General features: G+C 33.2%; 1 protein-coding gene across 9 annotated transcripts in view; it reads left to right on the forward strand.

Moving 5' to 3' along the window:
• Positions 1 to 17,893, forward strand: part of ZNF280D (zinc finger protein 280D) — a 123,634-nt gene that overhangs the window by 56,529 nt on the left and 49,212 nt on the right. For 8 of the 9 annotated variants that reach the window (XR_008663730.1, XM_055319805.1, XM_055319807.1 and 5 more), the window contains 7 exons: positions 977 to 1,134; positions 1,875 to 1,975; positions 3,001 to 3,147; positions 7,908 to 8,042; positions 9,911 to 10,218; positions 10,685 to 10,825; positions 17,664 to 17,726. Coding sequence is in view for 8 of the 9 variants with exons in the window: in XM_055319805.1 (XP_055175780.1) it covers positions 977 to 1,134; positions 1,875 to 1,975; positions 3,001 to 3,147; positions 7,908 to 8,042; positions 9,911 to 10,218; positions 10,685 to 10,825; positions 17,664 to 17,726 (1,053 nt within the window). In the remaining variant the exon portion in view is untranslated. The remainder of the gene's footprint in view (positions 1 to 976; positions 1,135 to 1,874; positions 1,976 to 3,000; positions 3,148 to 7,907; positions 8,043 to 9,910; positions 10,219 to 10,684; positions 10,826 to 17,663; positions 17,727 to 17,893) is intronic. The other variant, XM_055319806.1, reaches the window with a different exon arrangement.

The raw sequence follows: 17,893 nt of genomic DNA on the forward strand, positions 1-17,893 counted from the left end.
ATTAAAACCAAGGGAGGACAAAAAGATATTTCATAGTGTGCCATAACCTGTTCAAGGGAAGTACTGTTTTGGAGATGTGAAAAAGAGATAAATGTTATGGCCTTCATGGTGACTGCTATCCAAATTAATGACATTATCACTTATTTTCAAGATTCTTGCCTTTACAGGCTCAAAGTGAATAATTGTTAATAGTTGACCCAGACTAAAAATTGTTACAACTTTACTTTCAAATTCAGCAAAAAGCTTCAGTAAGCTCTTTTAAATAGGTATTCCCATTTATATTGCACCCTTTGCTGTTGAAGGTCATAGTTCCTGCTCATAAGAAGCCTTTTAGGGAAGCTGAAATTGCAGAATGTAAAACTGAAAAATGGACGTTGCCTACAAAGGGCACAGTCTGCAAGTTAAAATGAACAGTCTGTGCTAACAGTAAACCAGTATCATTAAATAAAACAAAAGGTTCTTGTAATTGTAGGCATTAAAATTGCTATTACATGCATTTAGAAACCAAGACACAAGTAAAAATACCAGTAATTTGTCTTTTAAACAGCTGGAATCTATTGTATATCTTCACAGCCTTAAAAGATTTCTCTCTTGACTGTAGTTGCTTTTGGTAGTAGGGTTTCCTTCCTTTCAACTATTTTATTTAAAAATGTAAACAGTATTCATGTATGGAAAAAAGTCTGCTTTTTAAAAATCTTTAAAAAAACATTTTAATAATCTGAAATGATTAAGAATTTGAGCAAATTAGTGATATTTCAGATTAATTACAGTGATGAATTCTTTTAAAACAAAGATGAAAAGCAAAGATGTTTAGCCACTTAATGAAGGCAATTATTTAAAACACACAGTTTTCTAGAGGACTTTAAGGCTTTTGAGATTTTATTTTGAATAATATATACTTTTAGATTCAGATACTTATTTGTTAGATTTTTGTTTTTAAATCTGAATTTTTGCACCTGTTGACAATCATTTATAGGTTTATGAACCACATGAAACACCATTTGGAACTTGAGAAGCAGAGCAGTGAGAGCTGGGAAAACCACACCACCTGCCAGCACTGCTACCGTCAGTTTCCCACACCATTTCAACTGCAGTGTCACATTGAGAGCACACATACACCCCATGAATTTTCCAGTAAGTTACAATTCTGCTTAGGTACTGGATATTATCAACGTTGACAACGTAAACTCTAAGAAAACCTAAAGAAGCTTGTTAGAAAAATAAGACAGAAAAAGACTTTGGAATTTGGGGGCAGAATTGGAAAAGTTTTAAGTTATCTAAATTGTTAAAACTGGTGAAAGTTCCTCTAATAAGTAATTCATTAAAGTAAATAACCTGTGCATTATATGTGGGGAACTAAATTAACAACCTCAAGATCATAGCTTTCAAATATGAAATTAATGCCCTTCATTTAAACTTGAATAAGAAAAGTATGATTCTAGTTAAAAATCACAGATTTTAGAGCTTGATAGCTTGAATTCAAATCCCAGGTCTCCCTCTTTATACAGCTATGTGACCTCAGGCAAGTTACTTAATATTTGAATAATAAGGATAATAGAAATACCTACTTCATAATGCTGTTATGGGAATTAAATGAGCTAATGTAAGTAAAATACTTAGAACTGTGTTTGGCACACAGTTAAAAACTGTATAACTATTGTCAGTCCCCACCAATACTATAGTTATTATTGTTGATACAGATATATAAAATGAATTTTACACATGTATATCTGTTTTTGTTTGCCTTACCTTGTTTTTAATTGAAGTGTAAGTGACATATAGATTCAGGTATAAACATAATGATTTGATATGTGTGTATGTATGTGTGTGAATCTTAAAATGGTATAATGTCTTTTTTCCCTCCTCACTTTTAGCCATTTGCAAAATATGTGAATTATCATTTGAAACAGAGCATATTCTTTTGCAACATATGAAGGACAACCATAAGCCTGGTGAAATGCCATATATTTGCCAGGTATACATATATTTTATTGTGTACTTAGTGTTTGGTTTGTTTTCTGTTGTTTTGATTATAAGATTTAAACCTACTGGGCCAGGTGTCAGGAAATCTTTTCTGTAAAGCACAGATAGTAATAAATATTCAGTCTTTGAGGGTCATACAGTCTGTGTTGCAAATAATCAACTTTGCCATTATAGCACAAATGCAGCCATAGACAGTAAGTAGATGAATGTGATCAGGCTGTGTTAATTTACTTAAAATTTATCTATGGACACTGGAATCTGAATTTCACATAATTTTAATGAGCCACAAAATATATTTTTTTATTTTCCTAACTCTTTAGATAAAATTGGTTACTAAAATTAAAATTCATTCTTCTTGTAACCTATTAATAAAAATAATTGGCTTAACTCATGTGTTATATGTGCAGTCAACAGAGTCAACAATTGGCCCATAGGCCATTTTAAACCAACTCCCAATTGATCAAAGAAAAGCCTGTGGCCAAAAGACAAGCATAGGGACTTATTTTACTATATAGGGAAGAATGTAGGCATACAAAGGAAGTATGAGATGCTTTTAGTTACAGAGAACTCTACAAAATGCTTTGTGATTAGCAATTTTTTCAGAATTTGAAGAAGAAATAGAAAAAGAAGGTAAAAATATATTGCCAATCCATAGCCTGGAGGCCATTTATAATCTAAAGGAAGGTGCTGTTTTATGTAGCAGTAAAAAAAACTTTATAGGACAAGAGGTGTTAAAGAATGAAAATTCGAGTCAAGTTGGGGGTGATAAAAAGATCTTATTAAAAAGAAGGGAACTTAGTTATGTTTTGGGAACTGTCCCTAAACTTTGATAGATAACTTTTCTGTCTCAGAAGATTATCTTTTGGTGCTTGCATTAATGGGATTCTTGCTTATGCAGGTATTGGAGCTGAATGAGTAGCAGCTGATGTTCTTCTAAACAAATTACCTATGATTGTTACTTTGTAATTGCATATCATTATATATTTTCAAGTTAAACTAAACCTTCTTTATTTGTAGGTTTGCAATTATAGATCATCTTCATTTTCTGATGTAGAAACTCATTTTAGAACATCCCATGAAAACACTAAGAACTTGCTATGTCCATTTTGCCTCAAAGTTATTAAAATTGCAACACCCTACATGCATCATTATATGAAGCATCAGGTGAGATTTATCAGTTCTTATTTGTTCATGTTATTTTAGCAAAAAGATAGATTATTACTTAGAACATTGGTTAGATATGTTCTGCAAGGGAAGCAAGATTTTCCAAATGACTTGGTTAATTTGCAATTTATGCTGAATTACTTGTAAAACTAACTTCTTTTTTCTTGCTTCCTTTCTGGTGATGTTGTGGCTCATAAGTGAAAATTCTGAAAGATAGCCAGAAATAGGAGACCTAGGATTGAAGAGAAAAGGGAAGATGACTGGAATATCCATAAGATTGGTGGCTATTTCAGAATCCAAGAGTGGATATGGGAATGATTTTGAAGGTAGTTATCAGGGTAAGGGTGAGTTGAACTAAGAAAAGTGTGAGGACTCACAATCTTGTTTCTTTTTTTCCCCCATCCTTCCACTTTTAGCCTCATTATTATGAGAATAGTATTAACATTGACCAGAAGTGGTCTTTTATAGCTGCCAGTGATAAAGGAAACAGTAATGACACTTACAGTTTGGTATATGAACTCTGCTAAAGAACTATATTTAGGTCATTATTTGTCTTGTGGATGAATTCTGCTAGTTCTGCTATATAATTTTTGGGATCCAGTTTTAGCACTTAATACCCTTCTCGTGAATTCAGATATTATGCTTACTGGTTTTATTATTTTACTGGTGTAAAATATATATACATATTATATATACACACATACATCACATCTTCTTTATCCAAGTGAATTTAGTATCTCCTGTTGTGATTGGGATGATACTCATCTTTGAGAAGTCTGGCAAGATCTTTCTGTTCTAGGTTTTCCCAACTGTGTTCCATCAGGTGTTATTAGATGTTTCCTTCCACATTGTTACTGGTAAATAAATTTGGCAAATGCCTAGGTTTACAATATCAAACAGTTTTTTTTTTAAAAGATTTTATTTATTTATTCATGAGAGAGAGAGAGAGAGGCAGAGACACAGGCAGAGGGAGAAGCAGGCTCCATGCCGGGAGCCCTATGTGGGACTCCATCCCGGGACTCCAGGATCATGCCCTGGGCCAAAGGCAGGTGCTAAACAGCTGAGCCACCCAGGGATCCCTCTGCCCGGGAGTCTTTTAACATAATTTTTCCCACACACTTTCCTAAGCTCCAGAAGGAGATGGAGATACAAAAAAAAAAATGATAATTATGAAAGAGATGTGTGGACCCACTATGTGGGCTTTGTGATTTGTAAGGTTTTTATATACTGAGTTTTATGTCTTGTCTTGCCGTTTTGGCCCAATATTCTTTTGTTTATATGGGATACTTAGGCAGTCAGCAGTTAAGAGGGGGAATCTATTAATAAGAATCATCATCTTTCAAGGTATTTACAACATCCATAATTATTTACGAAGACTGGAACACCCTAGCTGAGTAGGACTATAAACTTGTAATTGAGATGACATCATTAGTGTGATATTAGACAATAAGAATTGTTGGCTTTTGTAAACAGGCACATTTTATTGTCTTCAAAGACTTTGTAACTTTTTTTTAAAGAATATGTATTAAGTCACAGGTGATTTTTAGAGCTAACAATCCAGTTTGTATGACTTTTAAGAAATAATAAAAGTGGTTTCAGATATGTTAAATATGCTCATTAAATCTTTAATAAAAACGTTAAACAGTTAACATAGGTAGTCAGTTACCTTATGGCAGCAGCAGGTGCTTTATAAGCATTGTCATCTTTAATCTTCACAATCACCATATGTATATTATTATTTTTAACTTTTAGATGAGGAAACAAAATTTTAGAGAAAGTAACTTGCTCAGTGTCCTATTACCTAATAAAAAGCAGAATTAAAATTTGACTTCAGAGCCCAGGCTTTTACTGCTTTACCACAGAACCAGATTTCACATTGGCATCTGGTCTAAGGGCAGAAATTACATATAGTTAGAATTCCTCTTAATCTCTCAAGTCTCCCAAACAGTTCAGTATGTGTATCAAAAAAGTTCAACACAGGTAATTATTTCTCTACCCTTGGAATAGGTCACTATTTTCTTTGATTGAACATGATGTTATTTAAAAATGTATTGTTTCTTTATCACTCTTATCACCTTGAAATGCGTTCATACACAAGATACATGTATAAGACTTGTGTCCAACTAATAGTAGATTAATGTATTCTATGTCATGACTCTGGACAAATGTTCATTGAATGGAACGACAGATGTTTTGAACTACTTAAATTGTACCTACTTCACATATGCATCTTCTCTGTCAGTCTCTTGCTTTTTGCCCCACAATCCAATTATTTAACAAATATTTATTGGATGCCTTACTATGTGCCAGGGGCTATTTTGGGTATTACATAAGAATGAACAAAACAAAGTTTGTGCCTTTTGGAATTTGAATTATAGTAGAGAAAGATAAATATATATGTGTGTTTATGTTTGAATGTATATGCGTGCTAGCTAGTGATAGTACTGTGGAAGGAAAATGTGAAGGATAAAGAGTGCCAGGGAGGTATTGGGAGTGGAGGAATGGTTATTATTATGTATGTAGTGTGGTAAAACATGAGCCTTTTTTTTTAAAGATTTTATTTATTTATTCATAAGAGACACACACAGAGAGAGAGAGAGAGAGGCAGAGACATAGGCAGAGGGAGAAGCAGGCTCCATGCAGGGAGCCTGATGTGGGACTCGATCCTGGGACTCCAGCATCATGTCCTGAGCCAAAGGCAGGCGCTAAACCACTGAGCCACCCAGGGCATCCCAAAACATGAGCCTTTTTGAAGGAAATAAAGGAATAAGCCATGTGGAAATCTGGGAAAGGAAATATTATGTAGGCATTGAAGTGAATGTACACATGAGGCACTCAAAGAGGCCAGTTGTGGCTAGAGCAGAGTAAACTAATAAGAGGAAAAGAAGTAGGGGATAAGCTTGTAGCAATAGAATGCAGTCCAGTTCATGTAGAGCTTCGTAAACCAGACACAGGACTTTGGAAAACCTTTGGAGCATTTAGGTTTGTGAACAATCTGCTGTGTTTTAAGATCATTGGAGAATAGACAAAAGGGAGGAAAGAGCATGATAGGAAGAAGATAAAAGTCCAGGTGAGTGGCTTGGACTAGTATGGCAGCAGTGGTTAGAGGTAATGAGGAGTGGAAAGATTATGAAAGTTTTTGAAGGTAGAGCTAACAGGTTGGATATGGGTTGTTGTGTGAGTGAGTTAACCAAGTTTTTGTCCTAACCATTTGCAAGAATGGGATTTTCATACACTCTTTTAGGGGGAAGTCTGAGAAAACAGATTTTGGAGGGCAGGGGGTAGGGAGAAAATCCAGAATTCAATTTTGTCCATGTTGATTTGAGATGCATAATAGCTATCAGGTTGTGATGTCAAGTAGATAGTTGTATAGATAGTATGTAAAGCCATGAAACTGGATAAGGTAACCTGGCAAGTGATTATAGATAGAGAAAAGATTTCTGGGAATCAGATTCTGGAAAACTTTCTTTCTGTCCTGTTGTTTTGGTGTGTATCTTTGCCAAGTTTTCTTTTTTCCTCTTTTTTCCTCCTTCAGCACGTATAAGTGAATTTTTAAAAATTGCCTGAGTCTATAATATAATCCAGTGCACCACACTTCTAAAATAGTCTTAAGATGCAGCTAGAATAGTAATACAAACACATTATATTTATACATTGCTTTGAATTTTGTAAAGAGCTTTGATTTATGAAATGCCTGCTGTGTGCTAGTAACTGTGCTGGGTACTTCTCAGTATATTACCTTGTTTGAATTTTATAAATGACTGAGTGTATTTAAATGGAAATAATAATGTACTGGCAGATTTTAACTTTCGAGAAAATATTCTTTTGTATTTGTGTATTGTTTAAGATATATATATATCTTTTATATATATCTTATATATATATGCATACATATGTCATCTCTTAATGAGAGCATATAGGTAAGATTGTAGTTGATTTGATATTATATAATAGAAAGAACATGGATCAGGAGTCTGGCAGTGCCAGTAACTAGTTTTGGGGGAGTGATTTAGATTTTTCTTGGGTCCTGTTTCCCAGCAGCATTGGGTTTAAAGAGGGACTCACTCAAGGGATCTCAATCATAAAATAGATTGGGAGTAGTTCTGATTTACGTCTCCATATCCGCACTGTTCAATGTTCATATGGCTCTTGAAGTTAAAATTAAATAAAATTAAAAATTCAGTTCCTCTGTTACACTTAGTACATTTCAGGTGCTCAATATGTGGCTACTGGCTACCATATTGAACAGTGCAGCTGTAGAACATTTTCCTAATTGCAGATGGTTATATTAGCACAGTTTTATACAACCACTTCCATAACAACCTTCTTTGAAATGTCTGGTTAAGTATTTGAATTTATTTTGCCAACTTGTCAACCAAGTGGAAATAGCAAAAATTAAAAAGAATTTACTTTTTTTAGGATAAAAACATAGTATAGCTCTTTTTAACCATATCATGAGTCTAAATACTTTATAATTAGATGAGCTTTCACATCACTGCTGAGAGAACTTTAATTAGAACCTACTGATAGAACGTTTATGTTCAATTTCTTTCTAGTAACAGACATTTTTGAAACCCAAATACTATTGTACAGTGTTTTTAAAAATGAAATAACATATTGCTGTTATTTATATGGGAGATGTAAAATAATACTAGTTTTAAAATTACTTAGGTATCATTAAAGTAAATCAGAACAGTTTAAGGGCACGACACTTGTGGTTATAGAAATTATTTTTCCTCCCTTTTCCTGTTTTTAAACAGAAGAAAGGAATACATCGTTGTACAAAATGCAGACTACAATTTTTGACATGCAAAGAGAAAATGGATCATAAGACTCAACATCATAGAACATTTATAAAACCTAAACAACTGGAAGGATTGCCTCCTGGAACAAAGGTAAGTTTAAATGTCTTGTATTTTAACACTTTGTATGATAATAGAAATTAACTCCTGCCTTCTTTTATCTATTAGATATAATACTTTAAAACATGATGTCTGATTTTTATGAAGACTTTAATTTTAGGCTTTATCATTCTTATATCTAGAAAAAAATCCTTCTGACCATCCTTTTATGATCAGTGGTGTGTGCTGTGCTAAAGTGTTATTCCTTTGTAAAAAGTGCAACAGATTAACTATTCCCTGAGTCAGCGGGTTGTGTCGATATTATATAGGCTGTTTTTGAGCTATTCCAGTTGAAGTGTATACGTCAGTTTTATCTGCTAAACTATAAGATAGTTGAGATCAGGACTCATGTTTTATCTTTGTGTCCTTAGCTTCTGGTATAGTGCCTTGAGTGCCGTAGATCTTTGTGTCCTTAGCTTCTGGTATAGTGCCTTGAGTGCCGTAGGTTCTCAGATGTTCACTGAAGTTGTTATTACTGAGTCTACTCTCAGAGAAGCAAGTTCTGCTGCTGGATAGCATTATGTTTTAAGTGAGCAAACAACATGTCTGACTGCATACTGATGATTGTAATTTACTTTTCCCTTTTTGCCTTATATACCTCTGTTTTCTCTGACTTCTTTATATACAGTCAGCTCTTGAATATTTGCTCCAGTGGAGGGAAACAGAGGCATGGATAATCCAAAGTGAAATAATCCCCAAAACATTTATATTTGCCTTTGGGTACTTACCTTTGAATGTGGGTATGTCTGTTATTTGAATTAACTAAAACAATATAAAGCCATGCTCTGAAGACCTAGAGCAAGAGAAGCTATCCAGCATCGTTCCCTGCAGTCCATTCATTCCATGCTGGGACTAGACATGCAGAACACTAATGTAAGCAGTGCAGTCCTCTCTCATATTTTCCCTTATTAATAATAATAGTAATAATATTAATAATGATACTAAATGTTCTTATAGCACCTTAGAATAAGGCTTTTGGTATGCTTTTTTATTTAATCCATACAGCAATCCAGTGAGGAAGACAAGACAGTTATTGCCCTATATTATAAAGAAGAGAGTAAGTTACTTATTTAGGTCACATAGCTAGGATGGCATGGTATAAGATTTAACCTCAGGTCTTTTGATTCCTAGTCCAGTGCTTTTGTGTGATACCAAAACACATGTATTTCATAGGACTTCCTCATAGTCTGTTCCTCAAATACATGGGAGAAGTACAGTTAAATGATTAATGAGAATGTTTGTAGGCAATTGTTTTTCATTGCCAATCAACAAATGTAATTTCTGGATACTAAATGATAAGCTTTATATTAGTTCTCTTTAAGGAAATTCTAAATATTAAACTCTCCATACAGTATAATGAGTTGATATATAACCTCTCCCATAACCTTTGTATACATAAATCCTGCCTAATGAGCTCCTGGAAAGAGGAGGTCATATTTACTATAGATCTGTTTGTTTTATAGCTGTTGAGGGATAATGCAGGCCTTTCTAGAATTATTTTTTGGGCTTTGAGATTTAAATTTTGATCTCTGAATTATTTGAGATATATCAGAGCATAAAAATAGCTATGGAATGTGCTCTTTTAATAGTTCTATAATTTGCATTAACTCCTAATTATGCATTAATAACTGTTAACATGACTGATATCAATACCAAAAAATGTAGTATTACAAGTGAATAAATATCAAGTTTAATTTAATTTAATTGGTATGAACATTTAGAATAAATGGAAGACTTATCCAATTATAGTTTATACTTGCCCTTTCCAAATACTTGATGTTTAACTTTTTGTTATACAGTTATATTTTAATACTAATGCCATGATTAATTTTCTAAAGCAAACATTATCTCCATTTTTGTAGGTTACTATTCGAGCTTCAGTTGGACCTCTTCAGTCAGGATCTTCACCTACACCTTCCATTAGTGCAAGCACTTCTACCCTTCAGCTCTCACCTCCAAGGACTAAAAATATAACTGCTAAAAATCCCACAAAATCTAACACAGGCAAACCTAATACAACTAAATCCAATACAAGTAAACCTAATGCAAGTAAGCCTAATGGAAGTAAATCTAAATATAAATCAAAAATCTCTAATATGCAAAAGAAACAAAGCACATTGGCTAGTAGCAATAAAAAAAGTAAAGTCAATACAGCATTGAGGAACTTAAGGTAATCTTTTATTCCTCATATATAATACTAATTTAAAGTATAAAAACTTTATTTAATGTAAATTCACCCTATTACACAGCTCTCTTATACATGTATATGCTATCACTATGACATAAAGGCCAAACAAATAATAAAAAGGTATTTTTTTACAACTCTTGAACAGTATTTGAATTATTATTTTTTATAATATTCATTTATTATACTGGTATTATATGTGTGCTTATATCTTGTGATGTTTGTATTGCTTAACTTAAGCCCTTTTATGCCAATGAAAAACATTGATTTATGTTAAGATTGTTTACACTTAATCTAGCTATTATTCCAGAACAGATTTTTCAAACTATAACTCTATTTAAACATATTCATTTAAACACCTTGGCCTTAATTAACAGAACATTAATAAGGCCCTCCCTTATTATTTTTGTTTTAAAATATATTTTTATCATTTTCTTTATATCTCCATAAGGTATCGTCGGGGAGTTCACAAGTGCATTGAGTGTTGTTCCGAAATAAAAGATTTTGCAAATCACTTTCCTACGTATGTCCATTGTAGTTTTTGCAGATACAACACTAGCTGTAGCAAAGCCTATGTAAATCATATGATGAGGTAAGATGAGTTAAACATCTGTAATTACCAATTAAAATTATAGTTCAGAAAGTTTGTTTTGAAACGGTTATCCTTTTAGAAGCCAATTTTTCTCTTTAAGGATCTAATTGTCTAGTTACAGGGAACTTTTAGGGTAATACCTGGTACTATTTTCCCCAGCATCATAACTCATAAAATTATTGGAACTAAAATTGTAAGAATAGTTAGACTAACGAAATTAGGATAGGTTTGTTAGGGAAATTGTTTCTCTATGGGTATTTTTTTTTCCTTTAGAATTTTTAAAGGATCATTTTCAAATATAAAAAAATCAAATATTTTAAATATATTTACCAAACAAATACATGTAATCTCATGAATATTATTTTTTGAAAGCAGTTACTTTGAGAGACTCCAGGGTTTTTAGTGATGTTAGGAACTTTATTGGGTCTTTTTCTCTTTTTCTCTGTAAGCCATTATCTGTCCATCTATCCATCAAACCATCTATCCTTGCATTCATTCAGTGGAATGAGAGACTATCCCAGTCATGAGGCCATTGTTGGAATTTTTTATTGTATTAATTCATTCAGCTTAGGTTATTTGGATACCTGATATTTACTCTATGCAGAGGAGGCCTTCACAGCCCACATTTCTTTCATTTGTATCTCATTAATAGAGGCATCCCTTAGGATACATTTTTATTTTTTAAAAAATAGTCAAAAATTGTTTACCTGTAGAGCAGTTAGGTTGATCATTCAAAGTGAGATTGTTCCATTTTTTTTTAAATTAGAATTGAAGTATAAAAGGGATTTTCTTACAGATCATAAAATGACCTCTGTATTACTTTTTGGTCATTAATCAGCTACTCTTTTCAAGGATTTCCCACCTTCTTGATGACTTTAGCACTTCTCTCATACTTTCTTTCCCCTTTATTAGCCTGACCTCAGGTACCTGGACTTCGTCAGTACTAGTGCTTCACATCAACCCTTAAGTTATTGTAACCTCCTTTCTTATACCACAGTACCATTTTAATCTCATAATACCTACTGTTCATTTCTTTACAATTGCCATTACCCTGTAGAGTTAACTCCTTTTGAGTTTTTAGTACTTTGAATCCCTTTTTCAGTCTAGTAGCACCTGTTTAACTGTATAGTCAACCTTACTCAGGGTCATCTGTTTTGATTGCTGCTTTGTTTTTGTTCTAGAATCCTTTACCTTTTTAGTCATGGTCACTTCACATATATCCCAACATGAGACTGGAACTTCTTACTCTCCTGAAGTTTATGCTCAGTTTTAGACTTACTCAGCTGGATTTGATTCAATCAACTCTGACTTTGTGGTCTTTAACGTTGTTGACTGGGTCCTATCTTTTTATTTTAAAATACCTCTTTATTTACTTTTTACTTTTTTAATACTTCTTCGTTTTTATCTACAATATTTATTTAAACTTTTTTTTAGTACTCTGGAAATTTTATTTTAGTCTCTTAGAAGTTAACCTGGCCAAGTATTCAGTTGGAAGTCACCCTTTATTTATTTATTATTTTTTAAAAAGATTTTATTTATTTATTCATGAGAGACACAGAGAGAGAGAGAGGCAGAACACAGGCAGAGGGAGAAGCAGCAGGGAGCCCGATGTGGGACTCAATCCCAAGACTCCAGGATCACACCCTAAGCCGAAGGGAGATGCTTAACCACTGAGCCACCCAGGCGTCCCTCCAATTTTATTTCTTAATCTTCCTAAGATCCAACTCTATATTTCTAATTATTTCATACATATTTTTACCTTTGACTCACTAGCATCTAAAAAGAACAAAAATGAGCCAAACATTATCATCTGTCCAGAATTCACATAACTACCCAAATACTCTTTCAGGGCACCATTTCTGTGAATGTGGAACATCAGCTGGAAATAGTTTACTATCCCAAGTTTCGTAAGCTCATGAAGTTCTCTTGATCAGCTACTGTGCATTATGGTTTTCTGAGACTCCCCTTTTTGCATTCTGCTACTCTGCTTCTCAACTATTGGACTGGTCTGCACCTGTATTCCAATTCCTCTAAGCCAGGCCCCAGGCATCTTTTCCCCAGTATACTGCTGTGTGAAATGTGTCTTCTTTCTGTGACAAATACATGGTTGCCTGAATGGGGCTTTAATTCTGCCCTTAATTTGTAAGGGGCCAAATTGGAAAATGTTTTGTTTTGTTAAACCAAGAATCTTTCACTCTTCCCTCTCTCATTTATCACAGGCTTCCCACCTGTCCTATAGAACCTCCAAGTCCATTCTATTGCAAAACATTTATGATTAGCCCACCTTCCTCCATATCCTTTTTCCAATTCCCAGTGAGCCCCAACCCTGCACTTTATTATCTTTGTGCTGTGCACTGAGCTCCTGCTTATTGTTAGCCTCTTAATGGAACTGAAAGCTTCCATTGCCACTCTTAGGGTTTAGTAGGTCTCTAACTTTTTATCTACTGGTACACTTGCCTCATTCACTGCCTTAGGTATCCTCCCATTGAATGACCACCATTACTTCTGCCCCACATGGATTCATATTATAGGCTTGAGTTCTGTATGTATAGAAGATTCATTTTCTCCAGAGGTTGAGTACCTTTAATCTTATCCTGTACCACCTCTGTACTCTCATTTGGTCTTTTTCCCTCTGGTCTCATATCTGCATCATCCCCATAAATTGACTACTGTTCCCCAGAATAAAATTTATCACATAACTCATTTTTGACAGTGGCGTTTCCTTATTCTTTGTTAAGTCTAGAATGTCCCTATTCTTCCTCTCCATTTATCTTCTTTTTTGGGGGTGTCTGATCACCACAACCACTCAGAGGGGTCATTCCTCACTTTGAGCGTGTACCATTCATTTATTTTTTTGCATTTTATTATATTTGTTTGTGTTTGTATTATTTCCTTGAGAAGAAGGGGCTGTTTGTATTCACCATGTCACTCAGCACATTACAAATAGCAAGGCATTATTTGTTGAAATTATAAAAGGCTCTAAATAAAATCTCAAAAGAGGATGTTAAAAATCTTGATGCATTTGTAGTCTTTTTGGAATAAGTCTCTTTTGAAGAAGAGTGTCATTCAACATGTAAGTTTTAAGTGATTTTTTTTAAAAAGTAGTATTATTTGGGTTTTGTTGTTTAAATTACTGCACCTTATTTACTTATAGACTTCAGATAGTAATTAATAGAAGTCACCTGAAAAAAAAAATGGAAGCAAATTACCATATAATATTGTTGTTACTATTCCTCAACATGATGTATATAAGAAGGCTTTTTCTCTACATGTAATAGAACTAAGTTAATGGACATAAGTATTTAATATTTCTTTTTCTAGCAGAGTTTACTATTTGCTAAGAAGTATGGCAATCTGGTGGTGAAGAATCAGACAAATCTGGATTTGAATCCAAGCTTCACCATTTATTTATTACCTGTGTGACTTTGGGCAAGTTACTTAACCTGACTCCCAGTTTACTTTTCTTAAAAAGAAAGTCATTGTGATAATTACAGAAAATATACTTAAAGTGCTTAATAAAATGATTTTTACTTAGGAGATATTCAAGTAATTGTAGCTGTTATTTCTAAGTTGTCATTATTAGGTATTGTGGATAAAGTCCTTGCCTCTAATTTTCACAATTTAGTAGGAGAGGTATATTTACCTAATTTAAGATGGTAAACAAATGACTATGAGAGCGCAGAGAAGGGAAGAATGAGTTCCTTAAGCAAGATATAGGAGGAGGTATTTTATAAATGACATTTCACTTAGGCTTTGAAGGATGACTTAAAATTTTACCAAGGAAAAGGAAAACTGATATAACAGGTTGTTCTAGATAATGGATAAGACAGAACACTGAATTTTTATGATATGTTTGAGTTCATTATATATTTTGTATAGATTTACTGGCATTGAAGAATAGTCGTTAGAAGCAGTTGGATTATTGTGGTAGCGTCATAACTGATGTCCTGTCTAGTCCATCCCCTTCCCCCTGCCTCTCCAGTTTTTCCTTTATTCTCTTACTGCAGTAGGCATGTCTGCTCAGGTCTTTTTTAGCATAAAAATCCTTTGCCCTTCTAACATTCATAGTCATGAAGTTCAGATATTCTGGAGAGTATAAGACCTTTCAATATTTAATGTCTGACCACTTTTTCAGCTCCTTTAGAGCTTATTTTATTTTTATTTTTTTCCTTTAGAGCTTATTTTTTTGAAAATCCCTCCGTATCTTGCTCTGTACTTTGTCTAGAGCAAGGCGTAGTGCCCTTCTTTACTGAAATGAACTCCTGATTGTTAGCTGGTTTCTATTCCATTTACCTGTAGTTTTCCTTCATGCAGCCAGAAAACTTTGTGTCACTATTAATGTTTATAATTATTTATGAATATGTATTCATTCATTTAAAAGCATTTATTCTGTGCCACCTGCTGTTTAACTTTTTTGCCTCCCCCCACTCACGCCGGGACCTTGAGAGACAACCTGCCCTCTTTCTTTTTGTATTCTCAACCTCTAGTGTAGTGTCTTTAATAGTAGGCATACCATTAGTACTGTTAACATTTCCTTTTGTGTTTCATCAGAAATAAAGTTGTTTTATACTGAATTAAAATTATTAAGAAGATACGGTCAAAGGGAGTTTTTTCTCCTCTAGTCTTATTGAGGTATAATTTATATATAATAAAATTAACTTATTTTTAGAGAAAGCTTAATGAATTTAGATAATTATATACAGTCTTATAACTAGGTGGTGAATTTTTAAAACCTAAATTTCAATATATGTTTTTACTCTATTCTTTTTCTTTAAATTTTATTTAAATTCAGTTAATTAACATATAATATATAATTGGTTTCAGAGGTAGAGGTCAATGATTTATCAGTCTTATATAATACCCAGTGCTCATTACCATGTACCCTTCTTAATGTCTGTCACCCAGTTACCCCATCTCCTTATCCCCTCCCCTCCAGCAACCCTGTTTGTTTCCTATAGTTGTTTCTCTTACAATTTGTCTCGCTCTCTTAGATTTATTTTTGTATTGTTATTAACTTTATGCAGATCTAACAGGAAGAAGGAGGCTAACTTTTTTTCTTGTTTATGAGCTATAGATCTACTTTTCCATTTCTATAATACAAGGATAATAATAAAAGAATGGAATTTGTGTAATAAATATAAATAAAAGAGCATTATAGGGTTTGTTTTTTTAACAGGGAACTCTAAATTAAAACTGGATTTGGACAACTGGAATTTTAAAATTACCAACATTTTAATAAGTTACAAGTTGTAGACAGAATGGAAGCCATCAATACCCTAAAATGTAATTTTTTTCTCCTCTTAACCAAATAAATCATACCAAAATTGTCTGAGGAGAAAGAAAAAAGCTTTTAAAAATAACTTTTAAATCTCATTTAAAAAATAGCTTTGTTTGATTCATATTCTTTGGGAATCAGATAAAGTCTTGGATTTATTCTTCTGAAGAAACAGTTATGTGCACAAATTTTTGCATATAATTTCAATGTTTCCTAACCCCTGATTTTCTCTTCTAAAAAATATTTATTATTTGTGATGTTGTCTTGCATTTATAAACTCTTTAATAGTAGTTATCCCCAAATTGAAGAAATAACTGTTAGAAGTCTTCTGAGGACATTTTCTGGAGATTATATATATATAGCTAGTCACAGTATTTCTTCTCCCACATAATACATGCTGTACTGGTGATGGTTACGTTGTATCTGAGAGTGACCATTGACCTGGTGCATTGGCTACTTTGAGTCTATCAGTGCAAACTAGGACTACTGCTTCTTGGTCTTTAGCTTGCCTAAGAATCACTGGGAAAACTTGTTAAAACAGATTCTGGTAGAGCCAGCCTACTGGCAGACATTAATTCAGCTAGGTTTGTGGGGGAGCACAAACCTTTGCATTTCTAAATAAGATCCTAGGTGATGCTGATGTTATCAGTCTATGCGATTCCACTTTGAGTAATCCTGTGCTAAAGCTAATCCTGGGTTTCTAATATAGGAAAGCTTTCTTTACTAGATTTTCTTTACTAGATTTAAACGGGTATCTGAAAGCTATTATCTTTAACTACAAAGTTTGGATAGTAGTTCTCTGTTTTGTGTTTAGGAGAAGCATCATTTTAGCTAAAGAGTTCTGCTTTAATTCATTTTTTATAGACTGCTAGTAATTGCATAGAACTCTCTAAATATTTGATTTTCCAAATGGTAAACAGTGCAGTGGCATTTAGCTGAAGTACTGTTTACTTCAAAGATCATTTGGATTTTATACCCCTCCCAACAAGCTTGTTAAAATTGGAAAATGGGGTGGCTCTGTAGTTGGTCATCTGCCTTCAGCTCAGGGAGTGATCCCGGGGTCCTGGGATCAAGTCCCACATCGGGCTCCCCACAGGGAGCCTGCTTCTCTCTCTGCCTGTGTCTCTGCCTCTCTTTCTCTTTCTCTAATGAACAAATAAAATCTTTAAAAAAAATTGGAAAATGATTTAAAAAGTGGTTATTGATAATGATTCATGTTATAGCAAAAATGTTATCTGCAAAAATTTTAAAGTGTCTTCAACTCTTCCTTAACACATGAAGAAAATTAGTTTGATGTACTTTAAAAAAATTTATTTCCTTTTTTCTGTGTAATGGTGAGGTACTGATCTTAGAAGAGTTAGAAGAATGTGCTTAGAGAAATGTGTGTCATTTGAAAAGAAAAGGATAAGGTGGAATTAGAAAAACATTGAATTAAACAGGGATGGCACGCATTATTTTATTATTTATATCCTCTTTTACTCAAAACTAGAAACTTTATAAAAGCTATAAATTAATAAGACTTGCTGTATAACAATATTAATAAAATCTATTTTGTCTCTCCAGCTTTCATAGTAACCGCCCAAGTAAAAGGTTTTGTATTTTTAAGAAGCATTCAGAAGATCTCAGGTAACTAGTTGATCTTTTTAAATTCTTTCTGTTGAAAAATAATATAATTTAAATTTTGTATATGTGACATCTTTATTGAAATATAGTTCATATACCATGTAATTCATGCCTTTAAATAGTACAATTAATAGTTTTTAGTGTATTCAGTTGTACAAGCTTAACATGGT

Source organism: Nyctereutes procyonoides, unplaced genomic scaffold, assembly GCF_905146905.1.
Source record: "Nyctereutes procyonoides isolate TBG_1078 unplaced genomic scaffold, NYPRO_anot_genome, whole genome shotgun sequence".
Classification (NCBI taxonomy): domain Eukaryota; kingdom Metazoa; phylum Chordata; class Mammalia; order Carnivora; family Canidae; genus Nyctereutes; species Nyctereutes procyonoides.